Source organism: Taudactylus pleione, unplaced genomic scaffold (assembly GCF_031769625.1).
Source record: "Taudactylus pleione unplaced genomic scaffold, aTauple2 ptg000572l, whole genome shotgun sequence".
Classification (NCBI taxonomy): domain Eukaryota; kingdom Metazoa; phylum Chordata; class Amphibia; order Anura; family Myobatrachidae; genus Taudactylus; species Taudactylus pleione.
This window is the reverse complement of record NW_028284974.1, coordinates 2517501-2544390: the sequence shown is the minus strand read 5'-3', so window position 1 is coordinate 2544390 and position 26890 is coordinate 2517501. Positions and strand designations below refer to the sequence as shown.

General features: G+C 43.1%; 2 protein-coding genes across 5 annotated transcripts in view; one reads left to right on the top strand and one right to left on the bottom strand.

The window, feature by feature from the left end:
- The window catches only part of ARHGEF1 (Rho guanine nucleotide exchange factor 1), a 108355-nt gene extending 104573 nt beyond the window's left edge, over positions 1 to 3782 (top strand). For all 4 annotated transcript variants that reach the window (XM_088453195.1, XM_088453194.1, XM_088453196.1 and 1 more), the window contains 2 exons: positions 221 to 300; positions 2285 to 3782. In XM_088453195.1, the coding sequence (XP_088309321.1) occupies positions 221 to 295 (75 nt within the window). In that variant the 3' untranslated portion in view covers positions 296 to 300; positions 2285 to 3782. The remainder of the gene's footprint in view (positions 1 to 220; positions 301 to 2284) is intronic.
- A 3475-nt stretch (positions 3783 to 7257) lies between these two features.
- ERFL (ETS repressor factor like) overlaps positions 7258 to 26890 on the bottom strand; it is an 83676-nt gene continuing 64043 nt past the window's right edge. Inside the window, exons 2-6 of the mRNA XM_088453202.1 lie at positions 22850 to 22921; positions 17966 to 18200; positions 12056 to 12233; positions 10276 to 10390; positions 7258 to 7876 (exon numbers count right to left, since the gene is read on the bottom strand). Coding sequence (XP_088309328.1) covers positions 7332 to 7876; positions 10276 to 10390; positions 12056 to 12233; positions 17966 to 18200; positions 22850 to 22913 — 1137 coding nt within the window. The 5' untranslated portion in view covers positions 22914 to 22921 and the 3' untranslated portion in view covers positions 7258 to 7331. The remainder of the gene's footprint in view (positions 7877 to 10275; positions 10391 to 12055; positions 12234 to 17965; positions 18201 to 22849; positions 22922 to 26890) is intronic.

Genomic DNA, 26890 nt, shown 5'->3' with positions numbered 1-26890 from the left:
TCTCCCTGGTGCGTGCGTGTGCTCGCTCTGTCTCCCTGGTGCGTGCGTGTGCTCGCTCTGTCTCCCTGGTGCGTGCGTGTGCTCACTCTGTCTCCCTGGTGCGTGCGTGTGCTCGCTCTGTCTCCCTGGTGTGTGTATATTTTTACTATATAAGTGAAAAGATGTTGGTATTAATAATTTCCTAATATCAGGCTGCTGTTTTCCTTTCTTTGCCCTACAGGTGCTAGAGGAGGATTACAACCACCTCCAGAGGACAGTCACCAAATTCACTGTATCTCAAAGCAGTTTCACATGAAACGGGTAAGCCATGCATGCGGTCACATAAAACGGGTAAGCTACGTACGCGATCACATGACAAGTGTAAGCTATGCACACGGTCACATGAAACTGCTATGCATGCCATCACATTACACTGGTAAGCTAAGCATACAGTCACATGACAGCCTATGTGGCAAAGGGGATTAGTGTCTGTGTTGTGCTTGGCGAAGGGATTGCAATTTGTTCCCATTAAAACATTTACACAGACATTTGCTGTAACACATGGCAACCTTCCAGATTCCCTCATTTTTCTAGGTCTGACCAATGACAGGTTAACCATCGATGTTTTGGATCAAGGAATGAGCAAAGGGACATGGACTGGTTCCGTTCCAGCCTGAAAGTATACATGTCCATCACAGTTCAGCTGTTGTAGTTCAGCAGTGGTGCCTGGCTGTGGTGGGAACTGCTGGACGACTCTATGGGGCCTCGCAGTTTCCAGCTATGTGCTGTTCCATGTACTGATTCCATTGCAGTCCATAGTTTTGGTATCTCCAAAGCTGTTAACAACCTCATTAGTAATGATAACCTAGTTCACATCTTAGATTATATATGTCTTTTTTTCCCATTCTGTGTCCTCCTAGGAGACAGGTTCTCAAACTCGGTCCTCAGGACCCCAAACAGTGCATGTTTTCAGGTCTCCTCAAAGAATCACAAGTGACATAATTAACTCCACCTGTGGATCTTTTAAAATGTGTCAGTAAGGAATTACTACACCTGAGCAGGTCCTAAGGACCGAGTTTGAGAACCACTGTCCTAGGTTGTTGCACCAGCTATCTACACACATGGTTTATTACCAAACTGTGCATTTGTTTTTGTGTACGAGGGAGAGGTGCACTGTCTCACTGTGCCACATTTTTAATATCACATTCAAATATGTATCAATTTTTAAAACTTCGTCCTAGTGGGTTATTTATGAGAGGAGTTGCTGGGTACACTCCTATAACCAGTGTATTGTTAAGGTGATGCCAATAACAACCAATCACATTCTATGTGTTTTTTTTTGTTTGTTTTGTTTTTTTTTCAGTTGAAAATCCTGTTTTTTTTTGTTTTTTTTTATGTGTGTGTGTGCACCCACTGAGGGTGTGAGGTGGTAGGGAAAAATCTTTATTTTAAGGTAAAAAATGTCTGGGCACAGTGTAGAGCCCCACTAATGAGACTAAGTAGGCATTTAGGAGTTTTCAGTTAGTTAATTGGCCCAATAATTACATGTCATTTTTGGGTGTTTACAAAAATAATGGCCTCAAATTACCCTAAAATCAACTTTTTTTTTGTTCGTGTAGGCAGCCCAAACGTAGCAATTTTCTTTAACTTTTTTTTTTTTTTTAAATGAAAATGACCTAATTAACACACAATAACCCTTTTTTAATGCTTTTTTTTTTTTTACTTTAATTTATTTGAGATTAAATGGAAGAGAGCTTTTTGTTTTTTATCATTCTTTTTTTTTCTAATTTTTAAATATTTGTTAAATAGTCATTTAACACCATTTAAAAACTCCCAGTACTTTCCTTATGCCCACTACCAGCCTTCCGCATAACTCTGCTAACAACATTTTCACCTTTTTTTTTTTAATGGGTGGTGACAGGGACGGTTCCCCAAAACAAAGGTGTGTGTCGTCTCTGTTTTGTGGGAGTGGCAAGGCCAGGGTCTGCATCTTACTGGGCCCCGCAGAGGAGTTCCGTTGCCCATTCTGAGTAAGCTTAGGAGACCTACTCAGATGGCTGATGCTGTTACCGATGGAGGGTATAGAGATCCATCCGGATCGAATGTTTAATGGTGACAGAAGGCAGCAGCTTATTTTGCCATCGGACGCAGCAGCGATGCAATTAGCGTCCTTCTCTGAATCAGGCCCTCGATACTGAAGATCCCAGTTTTACGTATATTATGCGAAGCTTGTGATTTATTACAAGTCTGATTTTTTTTTTTTTTTTTAGCTCAATATTATATATGTTGTGTTATTTTTTTTCAGGTTATGCCTTGAGTTGAGGACCCCTCTCCTCGCACCACCGTGTGGCACGCCCTGCCGAAAATGCCAGTGACTGAACGTCTGAAGCGCTTACCTTTCCTCACTCCTGGGAAAGGACAAATGGGCAGGGTGGCATTCGTGGGACTAAATGGACTGCCAGTCATAGGATGTGGGTGGGTGGTCTCGTGGTATTACAGGGACCCTATTTTATTTTTTGTTGGATGACACACAAGTGCCTTTTTGCTTTTTATATGTATTATTTCAGGGACCGTTGGAGGGGGGGGCTGCTGAATTCTCTATATATAATGTAATCTGTTTTTTTTTTTTTTAATATATATATATATATATATATATATATATCAGATATAGAGATTCTTATTGTAGTTGTACAGTAAAATGAATTTTGCTTATTAGAATAAAACTCTTTCAGAGCCGTCTCCCCACATTTATAAAGCTACGCAAAACAAAAACCTCGGCGACCGGGTCTATATTTCCCATCTGTAGCGGATGGCGGTGTTGAAGTTCTTATTAGATGCCTGGATCAGAATGGGTATAGAAAGCAGGTTGGTCTTGGAGTTTACGGGTTGGCGTAAGGAGCTTTATGAAGATGATGCAATGCGGTACGTTTGGTAACAGACAGTTGGAGATGATGGTGTAAACTTTATACAGGAATAAAACTATCAATGGGTTTAATTGGGATCATCAGTCCCCAAAACTAACTTTTTGGTTCATTATAGAACTAAGTGATGTATTTTGTAATAGTGAACATATGTCCTCTGTGTATCTCATGTGTTTTAGGAATGAGATGTTTGTCCCAAAGCGTAAAGTCTGTGTCTTGTAGAGAATCCCATTTCTTACATTCATGTACAGTATCGTTCCCCTGTATGTGACTGGCATATGACCCCAAATCTTCTGTATATGAACTGGAGTAAGATGTGTGTCCGCGATAATGTTGTGACGGGCTGAAATGTATGTGTATAAAGCAGGCGGTCTAGATAGGTGAATGCGGTGAGCGGCCGCCCCTGTAAGCATTAGAGCTGGACGTAGACTCATTGTGATCCAGGCATCTGCTGTGTTACACATAGGATCATTGTGCTGATGGCTTACATCCGCTGCCAAATACATACCCCTGCTTGGGGGCAACCATTGCACAGGAGCAAACAAGGAAAACCTGTCACTCCGCAGCTGTGGTAGAACTACGTCCTACGTACTAGTCTTCAGCTGGCAGAGAATGCTGGGATTTGTAGTTCTACTGTCTCTACAGAGGTACATGGTTTTTCTACCTCTCATACAAAGGAATCTGTAAAATCATGGAACACAACCTGAAGATGGGTTTTGTAATTATTATACATTATTGAAGCTTTTGGGTTTTATTTTGGGAGGCGTGGGGGGGTATGATATTCCTGTGATTTGTTTTTTCTCAGTGTATGCCAAAGACCATTTTTCAGAAACTGTTACTTAAAAAGAAAAAAGTCTCAAAAAATAAAATTTTTTTTTTTTTCTTTGTGTTTTTTTTGTTGTTTTTTTGCTTTGTGTCTCGGGGTCGGCTGGGTTCCTCCTCTACAGGTCACCACATCGCCCTATAATACAAGGATTGAGACGTGTCTTCGGTCTTCCTTTATTGCTTATCTGTAGGATTCCTCCCTCCCTGTTTTTTGCATCTGTGAATAAAGAGAACAAACACCAGATTTTGCCCCCACCCCAATGCCATCATACCCTTCTCATATCCTACAACTCCGCAAAACAATGTACCACGTACATGGTGACAGAACACTGTACAGTAGAAGTAGAAAGGGGAGATGATGGGAGACACTGACACGTAATAACCGGGATAGGGTACACAGTGGAGGCGCACGGTTTTTTATGCAGATTGCGTGGATCCGGCATTAGGCATCGCAGGTCTCAGCCTAGTATCCAGTGAGCAGTGAGGGGCACGGACTACTCTAGTTATCAGGGGAAAGGTGGCCCCAAACTAGAAGGCGATAGTAGTGTCCCCCCTCGGCTGTTTTAGCGGGGCACCACCGCTCCCTGCCTGATTTTAAGGTGGCAAAATGCACTACAGTGGCGCCTCGATAAAGCAGCCTATCCCCTGCGGCCGGGAAAAGTTGCTGATTACAATCGCTGCCGGGTGAATATGGTATCTATTCACAGCGAGGGGGAAGCCCAACATCTCCATAAGTGCTGGGCACACCCCAAAGAGTGGATAATTGGTGATATGTCACGTGGACACGCTGCCACCCCAGTCGGCCACATCTTTTTTGTTTGGGAGTGCGTGCCCCGGTCTGGCATGAACACTATGATGGTACTACTAGGCAACTATATGGGGCGTGTTTAATTACCTGGTGCACTACGCATGTTATATCACCTACCAACAAATCAGATAAAAGCCATTGGTATAGTAGCAGTTTCTAAAATGAAAGCTTAAACCTAATTGGTTGCTTTGGATTACAGTACATCTTGCACGTTACACTATATTATCCTATAATCCCCTTTGTGTGTTAATGGTGGGAGGGAGACAGGGACATATCCCGTTAAACACATATTGTGTTATAATAAGCAAAAAATGTCTCCATAACACACTGGAACATAGTTTACATGTAAGGAGTATTTATCAAAGTGTGTGTTATTAGAAGTGGAGATGTTGCCCATAGCAGCCAATCAGATTCTACTTATCATTTATCTAGCACCTTCTAGAAGATAATAGCTAGAATCTGATTGGTTGCTATAGGCAACGTCTCCACTTTTGTAAATATACTCCTAAGTGTGTCTGTCTGTTAAATTACAATATGTATTAATAGATATGGTAGTATTTGCTATCACTTTTAAATGCCGTAGGATCAACAGAAATTGATTTTTGGAGCATTTAAATTGCAAACTGGATAATTTAGGATGAAGTTAAACAGATTTTTATTCAGGCGATTGAGCTGGTGATAAAATAATTGCCATTATTTTTGCTGGTGGAAAGAGAGCGCATTTTACAGCTATCTTCATCTCTATTGGATAATTGTGTGGGTGAAAATAGGACTAGAGATACATAAGTTGTAATTTAGGAACTCTTCCTCTAGGTGGCAGCAGGAAGCTTCTAAACAAGAGATATTTCAGTAACATTATTTTGGAAGCATAGAAGGTATAGAATATATTGTGTGTGGGGTAGGATTGGGGAGTTCATATACACAGATTTTGAAGTTCTTCAATAGAAAAATAAACACTAGTCAACAACTTAACCCCCTCTTCCCAGTAGAGGATTGCTGCTCCGTATGTGCTGGGGTAACCCCGTCACCCCTCACTAAGCCACGTGTGTGTGTGTGTCACTTCTTGTGCATGTAAGGTGAGGCTGGGAAAGTGCACTGATGTTAGACTATGGGCGCCCATCTGTGTGTCTTTTGTGGCTTTACGCAAATAACCTCTATAAACGATTCCCTGATGTACAGCACTGCGTCTGCCTGAGACGCCCACTTTCAGCATCCTCAGACACTGAAATACTGCTTGTTGTGTCTGCCCTATACTCTCTGTCTGAGTGTGGCTCCTATGTGTGCAGTTCAAGTCTCCACAGCTATCAGCGACACTTCCATAACGCACGAGGGGTATTCAATATGAAACGTTAACTTCACTGTCGAAGTTAACGGTTCATATCGGAGTTTTTACCTGCGTTAAAGTATCGGGCGCGCGCCCGCTTATCCCCGTATAAAATATAAAATTAACGAAAACGGGAGCCTCCGAAGTTGGATTTGCGTAAAGTTACGAATTTTTCCTTAAAAAAATTGTAAGACCCCCCTAAAGTTGTAAAAACATGGGGGATCACTATGAGTACCCCCGTTTTAGCCTGTAATTGAAAGTCGGGGATTTAAATAGTCACAGCAGGTGTTTTTTTCCCGACATTGAAGAAGTGATGCAGAAGAGTGCTTAGGTTATTTTTTTCTTTTTTTTAAGTGGTCCCATCAAATTTGGGGTACATGAAAATGGGTGCTAGCATATGTTTATGTCCCTAAAGTTAGTTTTTAAAAATTCTGCATTTGTGCACCTGCCGCTATAATTCTATTCTAGAAAACACCTGCCGCATACTTGTAGAATAGCCCTGAACCTATTTCCCTATTGGTAAACAATTTTTTCCCATTTTTTTTCACCCCAATTTTTAAATTAATTTTTTGGGGTGTCCCTATTTTTTTTTTAACTTTTTTTTTTTTTTACACAGTTCTTTTTTAAATGTCATTCCCAGGGGTGCAGGCTATTTTTTTTAAGCCTGCACCCCTAAACCCCAATTCTGCACTTTTTTTCGACATCTATTCAATGGTGAAAAGTTATCTCCGTTTTTTATCAAAGACTTTTCAAAACCTGCGATAATGACGTCATAAGTGCGATATTAACGCAAAAACGATGTTATCGCTCCCATATTGAATACCCCTGTTCATCTCAGTGCGTCTCTTTCACTATCCCTGTTACCCAGCGGTCACAGCCCAGGAACACCCCTTACATTTCTACTACTGTGCATCTGAGTTTGAGCTGCTACATTGTATGTATGAAACAAGGCAGGAGAAAAAAACCATTGGCCACCTACATGAATAGCGCACAACGCTGAATCCGTCCTTATGTGTGCTGAGCCATATAGAGGACAGTGCGGCTAATTGCTGCGGTGTCACTGGATCCTACTCTAACCCTGGACGTTCTCATGGAGCACAGTGGAGCGTTACCCAGCTGCAATCATTTACAGGTTGGCACTCACAAAGTAACTTTGTCGATTATTACTATTGTATCTTTGTCTTGTGTGTAGAGTCAGGTAGTAGCCATTACAAGTAGTGGAATTATATTGGCACTTTATGAATAATTGACAATGCAAATCTCAGAATGAACCCTATAAATACAGGTCTTACTACCAATGTACTGATACCGAGGGGTTCAAGTTTTTTTTTCTTTTTGCACAGTCCTAAACAAGTAGCTTTTGGGATGGAGAAGTTTGTGAAACACACTGTATGTCCTCTATATATCCATATAGTTATATATTTATATATATATATTTATAATTTGTACATTTAGTTGTAGGTCCTGTTCAGGTCTAGCTGAGAGGAGCCGCTGGTTTCTCTGGGGCAGTTTTGGCAGCTGTTGCTTTGGGCCGGTCTTCCTCTATTCGTCTTCTTCCAGCCGAAGATCCCTGGCAGGTGGGGCTGTAGACGCACCCTTCCGCCTCCGAACTGCAGTCGCTCACGTCCGTTATCTCCAGGTCTGAGTCAGATTCTGGCTCCTGCTTCCCTTCAGGCTGGTCTACTCTGTCTCTTCTCGCCGCCCCCGCTCCTCCTAGTTCTCCGCTTCCTCTCACGGGCAGAGGGTGGGAATTTAAAGTGGTGCAGAGCCTTTGGGGTAGGCCCTGCAAGAGGTTGGCAGACCTGTCCATAGACTCCCCTGGAAGCAGGGAGATGGGAGGAGGAAGTTGGGTGAGTGCGGTGGGGTAGAAGTGTGGTGGGTAGAGGGATGTGGGCAGCTTGGAACCGGTCAGGGGGAAAGTGCTGGAGAGGTATGGGTTAAACCCCCATGGGTAATCGGGAAATGGGGAGTTTCGGTTGTATGGGGGCAGTAAAGCTGTAGGCTTCGTATAACCAGAACCTGGAAGACAAATTAGAGTTCAGTCAGTTCTACGGAGCAAATGCTATAATGTACATATCTGTAGCAATCTGAAAATTGAATTACAGTATTTTTTTATGATTAAGTTATTTATACGAGTGCAGACACATTGCGCAGCACTTTACAGAGCACGTTTCAATCATTCATCATTTAGTCCCTGTATTAGTGGAGCTTACAATCAAGTGCAACGGCTTGTGCTGCGCTATATAAGTGACTGTAAATGAAACGGGTCTGATTCGCTGTGTACACAGTAGCTGGGTCTAAATATGCTAATGCTGCAGGCGGCGTCTGTGATCCGCTGCATCGGATCATCAGCGAAAAAACATCAGCCACCTGAGTAACGCCAGATGGTTGGTGTTCTCACTCTGCCCTGGCCAGGAAATCTGTGTCGGAAGACGCAGACCCTGGTCTGGCACGCCTATAAAATGGGGCAGATACCCCCGTTTTCAAGAACACAGCCATCACCGCCACAGCATGGAAATCATGCTGTGGCTTAGACGGGAGGCTGTGACCGCCGTCGCAGTCAGTGATCAGCACGCGCGCGGTACAGATCTTGTGCATGTGCTGATTAATAAACATGAGAGTTGTGAACCATTGGGTTTATGTACAACTCTGTATCAGGCCTTCTATTCCCGAGGAAGGGACACACACACACATACAGTGGGGTTAATTTTATGCTAGAAGCCAAATAACCTGCCAATATGTTTCTGGTGGTGTGCGCGGAAACCCACACAGACATGGGCAGAAGCATATAAACTGGACACATAAGCCATGACAAGGACTTGAACTCATGACCTCTGTGCTGTGAGGCAATAATGCTAATCACTACACCAACCGCGCTGTCCAATAGCTGATTGCCTGTTCTACACAGCTATATCTTAAAAACACACTGGGAAGCCAGGACAGATAAAGCAATGGGTTTAGTAAAAGTTGCAGGATGGTGCGCACACACGAATAAATGGGTTGTCTGACAGCAGAGGAAACCTTTAATGAAGCACAAGACAAGATGTCACCTTAGGGATATTAATTTGATTTCTACAATGATTTGCAGCTCCCCGATGAGGCCATGCAGTTCTTGTCTATGCATATTTTCAGAGAATGGTCAACTTAACCCTTAGGGACTGATGAGACATTAATTGAGTGCAGGGACATCAGAACGATTAAATGTCGGGGGGGGGGGGGGTGAGGGGCAATATATAGTTTAATTTTGTCCGAGCCCCTCCTCCCTCCAACTTACCTGTTGCTGGGAGCATAGGCTCTGGGGCACCATAATGGAGCGGCAGAACGCATGGACTGGAACGGTGGCCGCGGACAGTCAGGGGCTGTGCTTTATAGCAATAGGCTGCACGGCCACAGCACGGAGGAGGAGGTGTAATGTGCTGACTTTTATCTTAACGACCACACACTTCAGTGGTGCCTTTCAAATTGTTTGTTTATTTATTTATTTTTTGGGGGGGGCGCTCCCTCGCCCCGTTCCGGGACATATGATTGAGTGGCCTACTATCCTGTGTCTTGTACCTAACACTGGCATTAGATGTACCTTATATGGTGTGCCAACCAAGTGACTGGTACCTAGTATGTAACATAATATGGGGCTAACATCCGGCAGCCATCCTAATTCCAGTATAAAGAGCGGGTCCCTGTACAATAGCTTTATGTCAGGACCTGAGATTGCAATAAGGTGCCTGCTTGTATATTGATTGATCCAGGCGTCAAAGATGGAATGAGCTCCCTGAAAACCACACCCTATGTTAGAAAGATCATTAACCTGTATTGTCTGATCACCTAGACCAGCGGTGGCCAACCTGTGGCTCTTCCATTGTCCTGATATGGCTCCCCTGACTGACACTGACTGCTGGAGAGACACATGGCGGGGCTGCATTGTATTATGTGGATCTTTTTTTATTTTATTATTTGTGGATGGGACTTTTTCAGTGCATTTTATGTGGATCTGGCTTGTTTCAGTGTATTTTATGTGAATTTGTTTTTTTTTTATGTTTTTTTTATATTCTGGCTTTTTCTTTCCCTTTAATAGTTACCTCTACAGTGATTGTGCGCATGAGCTTTTACATGCTTCAACAAATATCATACCAGAGGCGTGGCCTAGCCGCCACAAGGCCACACCCTTTTATGCATAATCTTGGCTCTTTGACATACCTACAGCTATTTTGGGGCTCTTTAACTCTGACTGGTTCGCCACCCCTGACCTAGACAAAGGCTAAATATTTACCCTGTTTGTTTGTCGGTTACTTTTATAATAAAGTGTAAGAATATTTGTCTCAGTCCAGTGGTCACGTGTGTAACTATTCACTTTGATGAGAAGTCCCACTGTACACAATAGACCCAAGAACATACACATTGTTTCAGGTTTATGTCCTGACCTGAGTTCAGGAAAGGGAAAGCAGCTTCAAGGCGAAGTTTTTCTGTATCTGGCGCAGAAAGTGGGCGATCCAATAGTGTAGGGCGATCAGTCGGAGAAAAGAGAGACTGCAAAGCCTGCGAAGAGAGATCCAAATCATTACTATGACACAACTGTCCCTCTTGTTGGTAGTTGTACTGAGATTTATCAAAACTAGCATTTATCTAGTACATTGTAGAAACTTTATACCTGGGGTATATGTAAAAGGCTGCGGACTTCAAGCATTGGCGCGTCCTGTGTGCGACTGCCTGATGGTTTAAAGTACGCAGCCTATTACGTATACCCCCTAGAATCTGATTGGTTACCTTAATTTTTCGGTTTTCGACATTTTAACATATCTCCTACTTACTATCAGGCATTGGCTATTGTAGGTATATACTCTACTGTATATTAATGCTGGGACCTGCCTAGGCTTGCTAGATGCCTAAGGGACATATTTATCACAATCCCCATTTTAGAGGTGGATGATAAATTTGCCTAATATCGCAATGCGATATCAGAATACTTCATTGATGTATCAAAAATCGCATGCAGGGACAGAGTTCGCGATACAGCTCTGTCCCTGTTAATCCACTTCACGCACTTTTCACTGTATTTTTCGCAAAAAATTACAGTGAGAAGGTGTCCGCACATGCACCGCCGGCTCCCGACCACATCCCCTTACAACTCTTCCCCCCCCTTCCCCTTCCCCTTCAGCTTGCGCTTTCCTGCCTGGTGCTCTGGCAAGGTCCTCTCCCTGATCGGTGCTCCGGTGAGGTTCTCTCTTTGAGGCTCTGGTCAGCTGGTCTCCGTGTACCTGCACTGTGTACCTGGTCAGCTGCTCTATGCAGTGGACCTCACCGGAGCACCGATCACCAGTCCCTGAATGCAGGTAAGTGTTTTTTTTTGTTTTGTTTTTTTTACAATAATCAGCTTGTGGTTTAATTAGACCACGCAGCTAATCACAAGTGGTCGACTCCCGGCTCTGCACTGCCTGTCAGAGCAGAGCAGGAGTCGGGGAACCGAGGGAAAGCCCTAATAACACCATCTGAAGGTGGTCTTATCACAGGGCTTCCACCGGTGTTTTTTCACAATATGTTTTTAATAAATCTGAGCAGATCACATTTCCCATTAGGAGTATGGGAAATGCTATCTGCTTACTAAAAATAAGTGAATTGAAGGGCTTGGAGTCGTTTTTCACGAAAACTGCTCTAAAAGCCCTTTAATAAATTTGTGATACTAAAATGATATGAAAAGGGTGTGAAAACACCCTTTTCAAATTTTTGTAGTAAAAATAATATTGATAAATAGCCCTGAAAGTGTAAGATGCCAGTGATGAAACGCCTGGGACCAGCTCACTAATCAGTGACGGACGGACGTTGTGGTTGTACAAGATCTTCCTCTATAGTAGGAATAATAAGTACACAGTCTGCCTCCGAGCCACAGTCACTAATCATGTTACACTACCACATTAGAGATTACTATGATCAGTGACCATAATCCCCAACCCCTCCCCCTATTCTGTGTCCCAACTGCTAATTCCGGTTTAAGGTCCTCACTTATAAGGGAGCACTCAGTTGTCATATAAATGTCCCTGAAGGTTTGGTACAGGATGCCTCTTTATAAACAGCCAGTAACACCACTCTAATATAATTATCGCACTATAAATAAATGTCCCTCGGTGTATTACACTCTAACAAGTAACTTCCTTGTGCATTTTTTGTGATGTCAGCGTGGTGGCATTGCTGGGGGTTCCCTCCTACCTCAGGGGTGAAGGGGTCATGTGAGTGGGCCCCAGGGAAGGGGCTCTGCCCGAGCAGCAGTGACGAATTGGCCATGTCCAGTAGCGGGTAGTTGACCAGCACAACTTTACTGAAGTTAAACTTGTAGGTAAAGCGTTTTCCTTTCGTCTTGTGCAGAATCCTCTTGTTGTAGTAATACCTATGGCAGAATAAGGGTATATTCCTGAGTATTTTCATTGAATTAATCAGTGAGAGGTGTCAATAAGTGTGTTCCTTACCTGGTACCCAGGTCCTGTAATAACATATATTATGCATGGTAACCAGTCAACAGTGCAGGAGGCCGATAGGTACAAATGGTCGACACAAGTTTTTACATCATTTTTAGGGTTAGGGTTAGGCCCTAGGGCAGATGTTCCCAAACGCGGTCTCAAGGCTCCCCAACAATTTAGGTTTTAGAGATATCCATGGTTGAGCACAGGTGATTAAATCAAATTGACTGAGGTACTAATTAAGCATCCTGTGCTCAATCATGGATATTTCTAAAACCTGTATTGTTGAGGAGCCTTGAGGTGCGCGTTTGAGGACCTCTGCACTAGGGGGAGGATAAGGATTAGGTACTAGGGGAAGGATTAGGGTTAGGCACTAAGTGTAGGGTTAGTGCTTAATCATGGGTATCTCTAAAACCTAAACTATTTGGGAGCCTTGAGGACCGCGTTTGGGAACCTCTGCACTAGAGGAAGTCTTAGGATTAGACACTAGGAGGAAAGTTTAGGTTTAGGTACTAGGGGAAGGATTATGGTTAGGCACTAGGTGGAGGGTTGGGTTTAGACACTAGGGGGAGGGTTAGGGTTGGGTACTAGGGGAAGATTAAGGTTAGGTACTGGGGGAAGGTTAGGTTAAGGCACTAGGGGGAGGGTTAGGGTTAGGCACTAGAGGGAAGTTTAGGCATTAGGAGGAGGGTTAGGATTAAATTGTAAAAAAATATGTTGACCTTTTTTGTGTCGATCATTTTTGAACCTCACAACCTTTTAACCCTGTCGAGCTTTGACCATGTCAACCATTTGGTGTTGACCTATTGACTGTCAATCTATTATACCACACCCATGGTGCATAACGGCTGGCAGACCAAGCCTGTATCAGGCCATTTTTGAGAAGACTGAATAAAGCATGTGACGCACAGTGTATGATAATAACAGATCAGGAATATGTCCCATTTAGATTTGTAATGATTCATGCTCAGGACAGACTCGTACACATTAATGCCTTGTTGTATTGCTATTACAATTACCAGTCAGAACTGTACTACCACATTTTTGGAGCTAAATGCATGGTTATATCAATAGGGGGCACTGTTATAGCCCGTCCCATAAATCCTATAAATACCTATGCTGGCCAGATATAATATATGTAAAATACACTTTGTTTGGCAGCCCAGGATTACATTCAGTCAGGGAGCAGTTGTAATATTTTGGGTCTTATGTTGGAGGCACAGTGTTGGTATCAGCGTTCTCAGATGGACGTGGGCAGTTATGTCTCTATCTCATATCTATCTATCCATCTATCCCATATCTACCTATCTATCTATCTCATATCTATCTATCCCATATCTAGCTCTCATTTATCTCATATCTATAATTATCCATCCCAGATCTATCTATCTATCTCATAACTAGCTATCTCATATCTATCTATCTCTCATTTATCTCATATCTCTATCCATCCCAGATCTATCTATCCCACATCTATCACATATCTATCCCATATCTATCTCTCATTTATCTTATATCTCTATCCATCCCAGATCTATTTATCTATCTCATATCTATCTCTCATTTATCTCATATCTCTATCTATCTCATATCTATCTATCCCACATCTATCTATCACATATCTATCTAGCTCTCAGTTATCTCATATCTCTATTTATCCATCACAGATCTATATATCTCATATCTATCTATCCCATATCTATCTCTCATTTATCTCATGTCTCTATTTATCTATCCCTGATCTATCTCTCATATCTAGCTCTCATTTATCTCATATCTCTATCTATCTATCCCATATCTATCTCTTATTTATCTCATATCTCTATTTATCCATCACAGATCTATCTCATATCTATCCCATATCTATCTATCTATCAATCCATCCATCCCATACCTATCTTTCTATCTATCCATCTGTCTATCTATATATATCCCATATATATCTATCTATTCCATATCGATTTCATATCTATTTATCTTAGATCTGGGATGGATGGATAGATAAATAGAGATATATCTCATATCTCTATTTATCCATCACAGAACTATCTATATATCTATCTCATATCTTTCTGTTTATCTCATATCTCTATCTATCCATCCCAGATCTCTCTCATATCTATTTATCTCATATCTCTATTTATGTATCCATCACAGATCTATCGCATATTTCTATTTATCTATCATCCCAGATCTATCTCGTATCTATCTATCCCATATCTATTTATCTCATAACACTATTTATCCATCACAGATCTATCTATCTATCTATCCCATATTTCTATTTATCTATCCATCCCAGATCTATCTATATATCTATCTCGTATCTATATGTCCCATATCTATCTCATATCTATCTCAAATCTATTTATCATATCTATTTTTCTCATATCTCTATTTATCTATCCATCCTAGATCTATCTATATATCTTGTCTCGTATCGATCTATCCCATATCTATCTATTTATTTCATATCTCTATTTATCTATCTCATATCTATCCAATATCTATCTATTTATATATCCCATATCTATTTATCTAATAACACTATTTATCCATCACAGATCTATCTATCCATCCAAGATCTATCTATATATCTGTCTCGTATCTATCAACACTCAGGAGCACCATTGTAACTTGCTATGGAAATAAGACTTGAGAATTGATTTGCAAAGACGGAAACTGTTGTCCTAACAGGGGGAATACTTTGCAGAACCGAACTGCAAGAGATTCACTCATCTCTAGATGCAATAAAAACCTGGGTAATAAATCATCACAAAACCATAGGAACATATGTTTAAAGAAAAATAAAATGTACATCTAGACTTACACACACATACCTACCAACCCTCCTCTCCAGAGAGACAACTGCTGCATTCTCAGGGCAAACATATCACCCAAGTGTTAGGCAGGAGAAGCTTTTTGAAATTAAATGTCAAAAGTAATTTTTCGACAAAGGGATGAGGAACCCCCTCCCCGTTTTACCCACAAGCCCCCCCAGGGACCGTCTGAGCTTGAACCACGTATGAACATTCCAAGCTCACAGTGAGGAACACCGCTACCTGGTATATTGCTTATGTTTTCTGTCTATTGGGGGAAGTCTGGCCTTAGAAATCCAGAGTATTTTCTCAGTTCTCCATCTATATTTTGCTGTCTATCTCTTCCTCCTCTCCCTGGCCCAGAACAGCCTTCTGAGGAGCTGACAAATGAGCAGCTAATGATGCATGAATTCTTGTCAAAAGAGTAGAAGGTAATCCATATTTGTGAGTTAAACTGGGCTTTTGGCTTCTCTCCTACAGTAAGTCTGTATCTTTGTCAAGGGCTGGCAAATGTTTGACTTGCACACGCTGGATACTGAAGCTGCTCGGCCTTCCATGAGATGTTAGGGCTAGTTGAGTCTCTGAGAAGTCCAGATCTTCTGTAGAACTTCATGAAGGGACATAGGGCCTGATTCAGACCCACTCGCGAGCGGCTGTCCGCTCGCAAGTGGGTCGATGTTATGGACTGAGCATGCGCACGACGGAGGGAGCTCCGTCGTGCGCATGCGCCAGACGCGACGAGCGAAGGAAAGTCCTTCGCTCGTTGTGTCCGATCAAAGGGGGCGTGCTGTCAATGTTGATTGACAGCACGCCCCCTTTGGTGGGCGTGCCTCCCTGACGGGGGCGTTCCCACGGGAACGCCTCCCGTCAGAAGTCGGCCCACTGACATCACTAGTGATGTCAGTGGGAGTGATTTTGGCTCTGATAGAGCCAAAATCACTCCGGAGCTTGCGGTTGAAAACCTCAACCGCAGGCTCCGGCTCACAAATTCGATGGTCGCGATGGTCTCGACCATCGCGACCATCACAATGCACGCTCGTATAGCCTGTGGGTGGTGACTCACAGCTATACGAGCGTCCAGGAGGACGCTCCATGAAAATGGAGGCCGGCCCTCATTCAGAGCGTGCGCTCTGCTCAGAGCGTACGGCTCTGAATGAGGGCCATAGTAACTACTTCACTTCTCAAAAAGTTGGAGAGACTTTACTTGCTCTAAATTGCAGGGTTGAGATAAATAAATGAGTGGATGGCAGCATTTAGGTCCCAAATCCCAACTTTATGAACGTGGTTGTTATCAGCTATCCATTATTACACAGTAATCAGTTGGTGGCTTTAAGGGCCCATTTATCATTAAATATTTGCTACTTATTATAAAACTGGTGTTTTCAGGGGGTGACCACAAATATTTAGTATCACTCCTATGTATATCACAGATACCTGCTTCGATTCCTCTGGCAGCTGCAGCCCCATAGGTTTATATGGGGGGTGCAATGCTACCAGATTTACCAAATCACGGAATACGATGCATTCCAGTGATTAGCCCCCAGCTAACGCATCTAAAGATGGCGTTAGCCCGTTATAGCCCATTTTCTACACTTTGCATGGGATGCAATCGGGAAACCGGCTGACGTGATCCCTACAGCCGGCTTCACGACTGCTTTATCCCGGCGTGGGTTAAATGACAGGCGTCTATATCTAGACGCCTGTCATTTTCCCGACGCCGGGAGACAGGCGCCCGGCATCCCGATCGAAGGGATGCCGGGCACCGCGAGTGGACAGCCGTGGGGGGGAGGGTTACTTTTAGCACACCCGGGGGGGACTTAGGGTTAGGCACCCCCCCCCCGGGAGGGTTAGGGTTAGGCATCCCCCCAGGGGGACTTAGGTTTAGGCACCCCTAAGGAGGGTTAGGGGGGTTAGGTTAGTTATTACTTACCTGAAGATGATCGGGATTTCCAGCACTGTCGGGCTGCCGCTGCCAGGAATCGAACCACCGGCCATGTGGTCGGCGGTATTTCATACCGATTCCCTTTGCATAACTAGCCAGGAGAGGGTTCCACAGAATCCCTCCCCAACAATGGTGGCAGCACTCTGGGCACATCGCAGGGACAGGCTTCTTTTGGAGCCCCTGTGCCTCCAGGTGCCGAATGATACATTTCAGTGCAATGATTGCATCTTGCAATGCTATCATGGGCGGTAATGTCAAGCCCAGATCAGATTAATAAATGGGCCCCTTAGAGAGGAGGGGGCTTGTACAATCTCTGTGCGCCCCCCTTTCCGTTGGCACATACGCAGTGAAGACTGGATGGCACCATTTTCCCAGGGTTTTCTCTACAGCGCACACACCATTGCCATTTTCCCAAAGATGCATATTGAATGGGTGGAGAGTTTGCCGTGTGGGCCCCCCTTAACTCAGAGATCCATGTGCACCACCCTGCCTGTACCCATTATAGATACACCAGTGATATAATCATATATGCTCTCCAGTTCTTTTTTTTTTGTCTAAAAGAAACTAAATTCATTATAAATATATAATGGACTGCATTAACACATAACCTAACCAAAAAGTCTTTGGGTCTTCCGTAGAAGCCTAATAATGTTATAATTATGGATAAATGTTAATACAGAGTAACAGAATCTGTTAGACGTGCTTTACTTTAACTATAATCCCTTGAATGGCCTTTTTCATAACTAATCATCACTATTCCCATAAGTCACCTGTCTTACTGTCCTTTATGGAAGCTATGCTCATTACCTATAATATTAAAGTAACTTACTTGCGCTCATAATAATTGCAAATTCTGGTATTTGTCCTATAAAGGTTATATCTTTACGTCCTTGGGCCTCACCTCAGTGCCCGGCTCAGCTTGTCATAATTCATGTGCGGTTTGCATTTCCGTATGCCCCATAGACGTGCCACCTCGTCTGGGTCCTTGATGACGAACTCTCCATAGTCCCCCTGCCAGGCGATGACATCGTGATATTCCTCTTTCTGAAGAAGCTCTAGAATGAAGTGCCAGAGTTGGATCTGTCTGGAGCCCGGGCTGGATTCTGGCTTATAGGCCCAGTCAGGGAAGGCAAACCCTGAAATCAGAAGAGAGGGACATATGGTGATTCATCTGTTATTTGCCAAAATGTGCGCATTAGAGCCTTTATAGATAGCGGAGAGGACTAAGGGCAGTGGAAAGAAGAATAATTGTCCGAATTGGTTAATGAAGACTTACAGCTCACTGAAACTGTCCTCACATTCATAACTGAGTTGCTATATATACATAAATCTGGAAGTAACCAACTGCTTCCATAATGAGCTCTCTTAAAGTTGGAGGCCATGAAGTCAAATACATTAGAGTATACTTACTAATAGGACAGTGACTATGGAGGTGAGGTGAACTTCTCCAGATATATGGCAGCATGCAGTGAACAACCTATGCAATTATTTTATGAGTACAGGAAATTATTCAGATATTCAACAACAACAAAAACATTATATAATTTATCTGATTTTCTAAAGCATATATTTGAGGTCTTGGTCCAGGTGTTTGATATTGTAGCTGGACTTATATACTGTAGCTAATAAGAACACTTGACCTATAGATAAGAGGTTATGGCCTTCATGCAGTGTGCATCATTGGTCCATAGATTGGAAGTTAAGGGAGAACACATAAACTCCACTTATAAAGGGTTTGGTGGAAACTGAACCCAAGAACTCAACATTATGAGGCTGTAATGCTAACCACTGTGCCGCATCAATACATCAGTTTATCTACTCATAGGAGGCCATGGTCTTTATGCAATGTGCATCAGTTGTCCTACAAATGAGAAGCTATGGCCTTCATGAAGTGTGCATCAGGTGACCTATATCAACCTGTATGCAGCGTATACATCTTTACAGTGAGAGTGCCAATATCTGCACACTTGGTTCCACAGCCATCATCATTATGAGTTGCAACAGCCCTTTCCCAGGTGCAAAATATCTCTTAGAAAATAGGCGTGATTACACTTATGCACAGACCTCACTTCACCACTGGACTTAGCCTACGTGAGAATGCCCCATTACAGTCCAGTTTTGCCACTGCAGTTGCAAAGTCATCCGGAAATGACAACATATCCACATGCATCACCTCTAGTCACATACAGTTAGTTGTGGAGCATGTGCATAGTGAAAACACACAAAATGTGCACTGCAAACAGACTTGGGGCTTGATTGAGACCCGCTCGCTGCCGGAGGCAGCTCGCAGGACTGATAGGCATGTTTTTTTTTTTTTTTTTTTTACTCCAGCCCGCTCGCAAAGCTTGTGCGAGTGGCCTGGAGTCCGTCGCGATTATCGCGACTATCGGGCTTGCGACGAGACCCTGTGGTAGGGTCTCGGCTCCCACAAGCCCGAGTGGACTTCCTGCTCTAATAGAGCAGGAAGTTCACTACTGACATCACTGCGTTTCTACAGCCACCCCCCTCCCCGCCTACAAAACGAGGCGAGCTGTCATTCACCTTCGACAGGTCTTGTAGCGAGACTCGTAGCGACGGAGCTGCCGTCGCTGGACGGGTCTCGTGCATGCGCACACCGGAGGCGGCGCATGTGCAGTGGGGGACCATCGAACCGCTTGCGAGCGGGTCTGAATCAGGCCCTTGGGTTCAAGTCAGCATCAGGCCCTTAATGTGCATATGACATAATTCCTCCACAATCAGAGCATTAACAATATCTTCAGTTTTGAATTGCATAAATACTGTTTATATAGTTATGAATATTTTTAGCAGCCCATTTACTTAAGGAAACTTCCATGTTTGTGGTCCTTTATTTTGCATGAAGACAATGGGGCTTATTCTGCATTGGGAGCAAAGGGAAAAAGAAGCAAGTATATATATATATATAGAGAGAGAGAGAGGGATATCTCTCTATTGCATGTTACTCCCCCCATTGGCCTGCTCCCAATTTAGTATCAGCCCCTCAAAGTGAGAGACCCCACTGAGACTTCTCAGCTGCTGAGAATTTCACATAGTTCATCTTATATGGCTGTAGAATTATGTACAGGGGTTCCTGATCGCTGTGGACTTTTTCCTAATAGCTCTAGGAACATCACAATCGTTGATTAGTAATAAGGGATGAGCTATATCCACTTGTTAATTATTCAACTTATAGATTTAGTTTGTGTTCATGTTTATCCTGTATATAGCAAACAGAATTAATTAATTTATAATATATATATATATATATATATATATATATATAAAATATCAATTTCCAACCATTTAAGTTAAACATTTTAATTTTAAAATATGCAGCATGAATTGTAACAAAACCTCCATAAATACTATTAAGATTTGTATCACTTCTTGCTAACTATTGTAATAATAATAATAATAGTAATAATAATAAAAATAATAATTGTAATTATTATGGTAAATAATATATAAGTATGTAATAACGGTAATTATGAGGTTAATATCATAATTATTATTATTTTTATTATTATTATTATTGATAATAATAATGACAATAATAATTAATAATAATAATAATAATAAAATCAGAAATAATCATAGATCTGTTGTTAATGTCCTAGCTCTTGCTCAGTCTTCTGTTACTATATATTCTCCTATGTAATGGTACATCCATTTGATTCCAGCGACCCTTCCCAATTTTCCACTCCCGTTCCCTTTTCCCGTGTATATTTCCATTTCCCTCTATCCCCCATCTGCACTGACTGATGATAACTCCCGCAATGACACCGCAAACTATAAGAAACACGTTTATCGCATAATGTTAAGCTGTCCCTTTGTATTTCATTGACAGTAAAATTAACAGCGCAAATCCGCAGTGAACCATATTAGAGAACTGAGCTGCAGATATATATATATATATATATATATATATATATATATATATATATATATATATATATATATATAAACCTCAGCATAGCTGGGGAGCAAGCAATATAAACGTGAGCTGGAGTAATATAATAGTGAACTGGACAGTAATAAGCTGAATAGTGATAGAAGAGTGAGCATGACAGTAATATAATAGTGAGCTGGGCAGTAATATGAGCTGGGCAGTAATATAATCGTGAGCTGGGCAGTAATATAATAGTGAACTGGACAGTAATAAGCTGGATAGTGATAGAAGAGTGAGCAGGACAGTAATATAATAGTGAGCTGGGCAGTAATATAATAATGAGCTGGGCAGTAATATAATAGTGAGCTGGGCAGTAATATAATAGTGAGCTGGATAGTGATAGAAGAGTGAGTTGGACAGTGATATAATAGTAAGTTGGACAGTAATATAATAGTGAGCTGGGCAGTAATATAATAATGAGCTGGGCAGTAATATAATAGTGAGCTGGACAGCAATATAATAGTAACCAAAACTTTGCATATTTCTGATGCAGTTGGTTGTAAAAGAATTATAACTGGTCGCTCAAAACTCTTCATCATACCGCAGTTGTTTAAAGTAACAGTTTACTGTAATTAATTTAGACCTGAAATAGAAACTATAGTTTTACAATGTGTCCTGTTATTTTCCAATCAATTTATACCAATAAAACAGACGTTTGGTAAATCATAGCTATCCCTGCAGAATGCTCATATTATCATATAACGGGACGCACATGGGATGCCGGCGCCCAACCCCTAGGAACAATCCCTGACCACACTTATAGCATATGTCATTCAATAATGATTATCCATGATCTCTTCGTATAGTGCATAGAAATATACACATAACTGGCGCCTTATTACGTGCTCAGCAAACTTTCTGCACCTGATCTGGGGAAAGGACTTATACTGACATGAACTTTGTATAGTTATGGTGACACCAGGGTCCAACTACCTGTAAGATTAACATTGGGGTCCGACAGCCACAGGCCAGTGTGAGTGGGTGGGTGTAGGGGGGTTATAAACATTATGATGGAGTGAGGGTACACGGGATAACGTTTGCCGACAGTCACATGGCAAGACACCCCCCAGACGCCTGGAGGCAAGTTATAATTTGGTGCCCCCCTAAAAAACAGGGAAAATTCATACGGTGCATATCTATCTATCTATCTATCTATCTATCTATCTATCTATCTATCTGTCTATCTATCTGTCTATATATCTATCTGTCTATCTATCTGTCTATCTATCAGTACATATGCACAAAAACACTAATATAGAACAGCCTTAAGTGGGGTGAATATATTGTTGGCAATGGAGGAGGTGCCCCTTCAGTGCTGGCGCCCGGCGGCAGGTGCCACCTTTGTCTCCCATAGATCTGCCCATATATATATATATATATACATATATATATACACACACACACACACACCTCCTTCTCATCCCTTTGTCACTCAAACACAAACTTTCTCAGATTCACTTTCTCCTTTCCCGACATTATTTATAATATATTATTGTCCTTATGTATTTCGTACTACTAAACCAGCTCCTTTTCCGCACTGATTACCTGCCATCAGCTGCCATCCAGTCTCCGCTCTATGCCACATCTCACTGCCCAATCAGACTTCCTACCTGTACCCCCCGGGCACCCGTGCGCTCATCCCTGCTGTATTCCATCACTACACAGAGCTGGGGTAACACAGGAAAGTGACTATTTATATCATCTACTAACACCTGAACACACTGATTACATTATACAGCTGGGAAACAAATACCTATATGGTAAACTCATCACGGTACCCGAAGCCTACACTCATACTCACAGGACACACATTAGCATTAGTAGGATGCTTCCACTTACCTGGAGTCCAGAGAGCCGGCATAGAGGGGGTGAGCAGGATGTCAGAGACGCAGCTACAGTCCATGCCTGGGTCTGTAGATGGGGAGCGGAGGAAGGGAACCAGGTAGGAAACACAGGGGAAGCAGGTAGGTACAGGGGCAGGAGAAGAGGGGGAGCAGGAAGGTAATACAGAGTAAGGAGAAGAGGGGGAGCAGGAAGGTAATACAGGGTAAGGAGAAGAGGTGGAGCAGGAAGGTAATACAGGGGAAGGAGAAGAGGGGGAGCAGGTAGGTAATACAGGGTAAGGAGAAGAGGTGGAGCAGGATGGTAATACAGGGGAAGGAGAAGGTAGGTAAAACAGGGGAAGGAGAAGGGGGAGCAGGTAGGTAAAACAGGGGAAGGGGGAGCAGGTAGGTAATTCAGGGGAAGGGGGAGCAGGTAGGTAATACAGGGGAAGGGGGAGCAGGTAGGTAATACAGGGGAAGGAGAAGAGGGGGAGCAGGTAGGTAATACAGGGGAAGGGGGAGCAGGTAGGTAATTCAGGGGAATGAAAAGAGGGGCAGCAGGTAGGAAACAGGGAAAGACGGCACAATACAGGAGACCAACAGATGGAGAGAGAAAATAAAAAGTTTGAAGAAAAACAAGGGAGCGGGAAATGATGAATGGAGGAGAACAGAAAAGCAGATGAGGAAGCGAGGAAAGGCAGGAGATAGCGGTAGTAAGAGGAGTAACCAGTCCGCAAACAGGAGTTGTGAGTGACACAGAAATCCAGAGAGGAAGTAAACAGGTGGAAGACAGAATTTGAGTGACACGGTCAATGTGATCCAGGGAGGAGAGGGTGTAAACAGGTAGGAGACAGGAGGAAGAGATGTGAGTGACACAGGCAGACAACGTGGGAGGAAGAGGAATAACCAGGTGAGGAAAAGGCGGTGTAAGTGACACAGGCAGGAGACCAGGGAGAAAGGACATGTGAGTGACAGGCAGGAGACCAAGGAGGAAGAGAAGATGTAAGTGACAGGCAGGAGACCAGGGAGGAAGAGGACATGTGAGTGATAGGCAGGAGACCAGGGAGAGAGGACATGTGAGTGACACAGACAGGAGACCAGGGAGAGAGGACATGTGAGTGACAGGCGGGAGACCGGGGAGAGAGTGGAGATGTGAGAGACACCGACAGGAGGACCAAGGAGGAAAAGGGGGACCAGGGAAGAAGAGATGTGAGTTACACAGGCGGGAGACCAGGGAAGAAGAGATGTGAGTTACACAGGTGGGAGACCAGTGAGGAAGAGATGTGAGTGACACAGGTGGGAGACCAGTGAGGAAGAGATGTGAGTGACACAGGTGGGAGACCAGGGAGGAAGAGATGTGAATGACACAGGTGGGAGACCAGGGAGGAAGAGATGTGAGTGACACAGGCGGGAGACCAGGAAGGAAGAGATGTGAGTGACACAGGCGGGAGACCAGGTAGGAAGAGATGTGAGTGACACAGGCGGGAGACCAGGAAGGAAGAGATGTGAGTGACACAGGCGGGAGACCAGGAAGGAAGAGATGTGAGTGACACAGGCGGGAGACCAAGAAGGAAGAGATGTGAGTGACACAGGTGTGAGACCAGGTAGGAAGAGATGTGAGTGACACAGGTGGGAGACCAGGTAGGAAGAGATGTGAGTGACACAGGTGGGAGACCAGGGAGGAAGAGATGTGAGTGACACAGGTGGGAGACCAGGTAGGAAGAGATGTGAGTGACACAGGTGGGAGACCAGTGAGGAAGAGATGTGAGTGACACAGGTGGGAGATCAGGGAGTATGAAGAACAAACAAATGAAGAAGAGAAGGGTACAGACAAGGGAAAGATAGGGGAGCGGGCAGAAGACAAGCAGAAACAATAAAAGTAAGTGATCCGTTAAGCATGTTCTGTACACAAAATACACAATATATACTGAGCCTTGGATGGAGATAAAGTAGAAACCAACCAGCCCTTAACTGTAGTTTTTTAAACACAGCCTGTGACATGGCAGTTAGCAGCTGATTGGCTGGTACTTTATTCCCGTTCACTTTATCCCCATTCAAGGCTTAGTAAATATACCCCAATATATAGAGTACATACTGTAAGCTATACATTTATAATGCTGTGCTTTTTGTGGAATCTAATATAAACCCCGCTGTAAATTAAGAGAAATCCAAGTGCAACATGGGAGTGTCTCACAATTTATATATCAGACAATCTAGACTGCTAAGAAATGTTTAATGGAGTTTTTTTGTGTATGTGTGTGTGTACACATGTATACAATAAAAAAAAATCTATACAAGATACTGTATTGAGCGCATAACAATACATGGTTTTACTCCTTATGAAAACAACTTGATAATATAATGGGGAAATGAAGTATCCTGCTCTTTGAAAGCCACTAGCAAAAAACTAGAGCCCCCTCCTCCCCGCTCACCCCCTCCTGTGCTTGATCTTTTTCACCAAGTCTTCTGTGCTCCTCTCCCCCTCCCCAGCAGCCCCCCGGCAGTCTAAGACAAGCCAAAGCCAGATAATGATCAACCAAACAGCAGATGGGGTGCAGCGGAAAAGTGGGGCCCTAGGCAAAGTTTGTGTTGTTTTCACGCCTCTTGTGTGACATGCGGGTTGGGGGTGTAGTGGGGGGGATGTGTAAGGCCCTTATTATGCCTCCTAAAGCAAACTACAGGAAACAACACTACCTTTTACTGATGCCTCATCAGCCACTCTCAGCTCCTTCTCCTCCTCTATCCACCTTTACTTACACTTCTGAACAATTCTTCTATTTCACTGTGTGTATCACATTCCGTCCCCACTACCACTGCCCCTATCATTTCCCCCTCTTATCACTACCCCCTTGATCACTGTTCTTTTTATCAATGCTTATCTCTCTCTATCACTGCCTCCCTCTATCACTACAGCCTTCTCTATCACTGCCCCCCTCATATCACTACCCCCTTTATCACTGTTCTTTTATTTATCAATGCCTATCTCTCTCTATCACTGCTCCCTTTTATCACTACCCCTCTTTCATTGCCCCCCCCCTAGGGCTCTGCATCTGTAGGTGCTCCTCTCCCCATCCCCTGCTCAGAGGTAATGCAGCCAGACTCAGTTCCAAAGCGCCCGGCCAGTCGGTTTATCTTCATTAAGCGCCTGTTTGTTTCTTTTCTGTTCTTTCCCCTCCCAGCTTCAATTTGAGTAGAGGAAGTAGAAGAGGGAAACTGCTGGGACAGAGTGCGCCCATCAGGCGGATAAATGGGAAACGGCAGAAAGACAATAGATAACCCACTGGAGAGAGGGAGACTGTGTACATGTATGGAATGAGGCGAAAAGTCTAAAATAGAGACAGAAAAGGAAAAGCTGAGGGGATAGAGAACTCAGAGGGTAGCAGAGCCGGACCTGGGCTCTCTCCAGGTGTAGCTATACTGTACATGACAGTGGATGGGGGCTGTCAGCGGTGACAATGCTGAGACTCTGCCAAGTTTTCTCTAAGCTGTCATGAGTCTGATAAAGTCACGGATTAATACTCAGACACACCTACGTCACACATTAATACTCAGACACAGCTACGTCACACATTAATTCTCAGACACACGTCACACATTAATACTCAGACACACTTTTGTCACACATTAATACTCAGATATAGGTAACACATTAATATTCAGACACATATAAGTTGCACATTAATAAGCAGCGCTATATAAGGCACATTGATACTCACACACATACAGCATAAGTCACACATTAATACTTAGACACACTTACGTCACATATTAATACTCAGACACACTTTTGTCACACATTAATACTCAGATATAGGTAACACATTAATATTCAGACACATATAAGTTGCACATTAATATGCAGAGCTATATAAGGCACACAATATTACTCAGACACATACAAGACACACATTAATACACAGTTACACCAACGGATATAAGTGCCCAGAGGTCTTGTGATGTACTGATATACTGATCCGTGTGGTTTATGAGGTCTCAAATATGAAATCCACACTGGGTTACATTGAACGTTGCTGGAGATCACTATTTCAGCACCTTG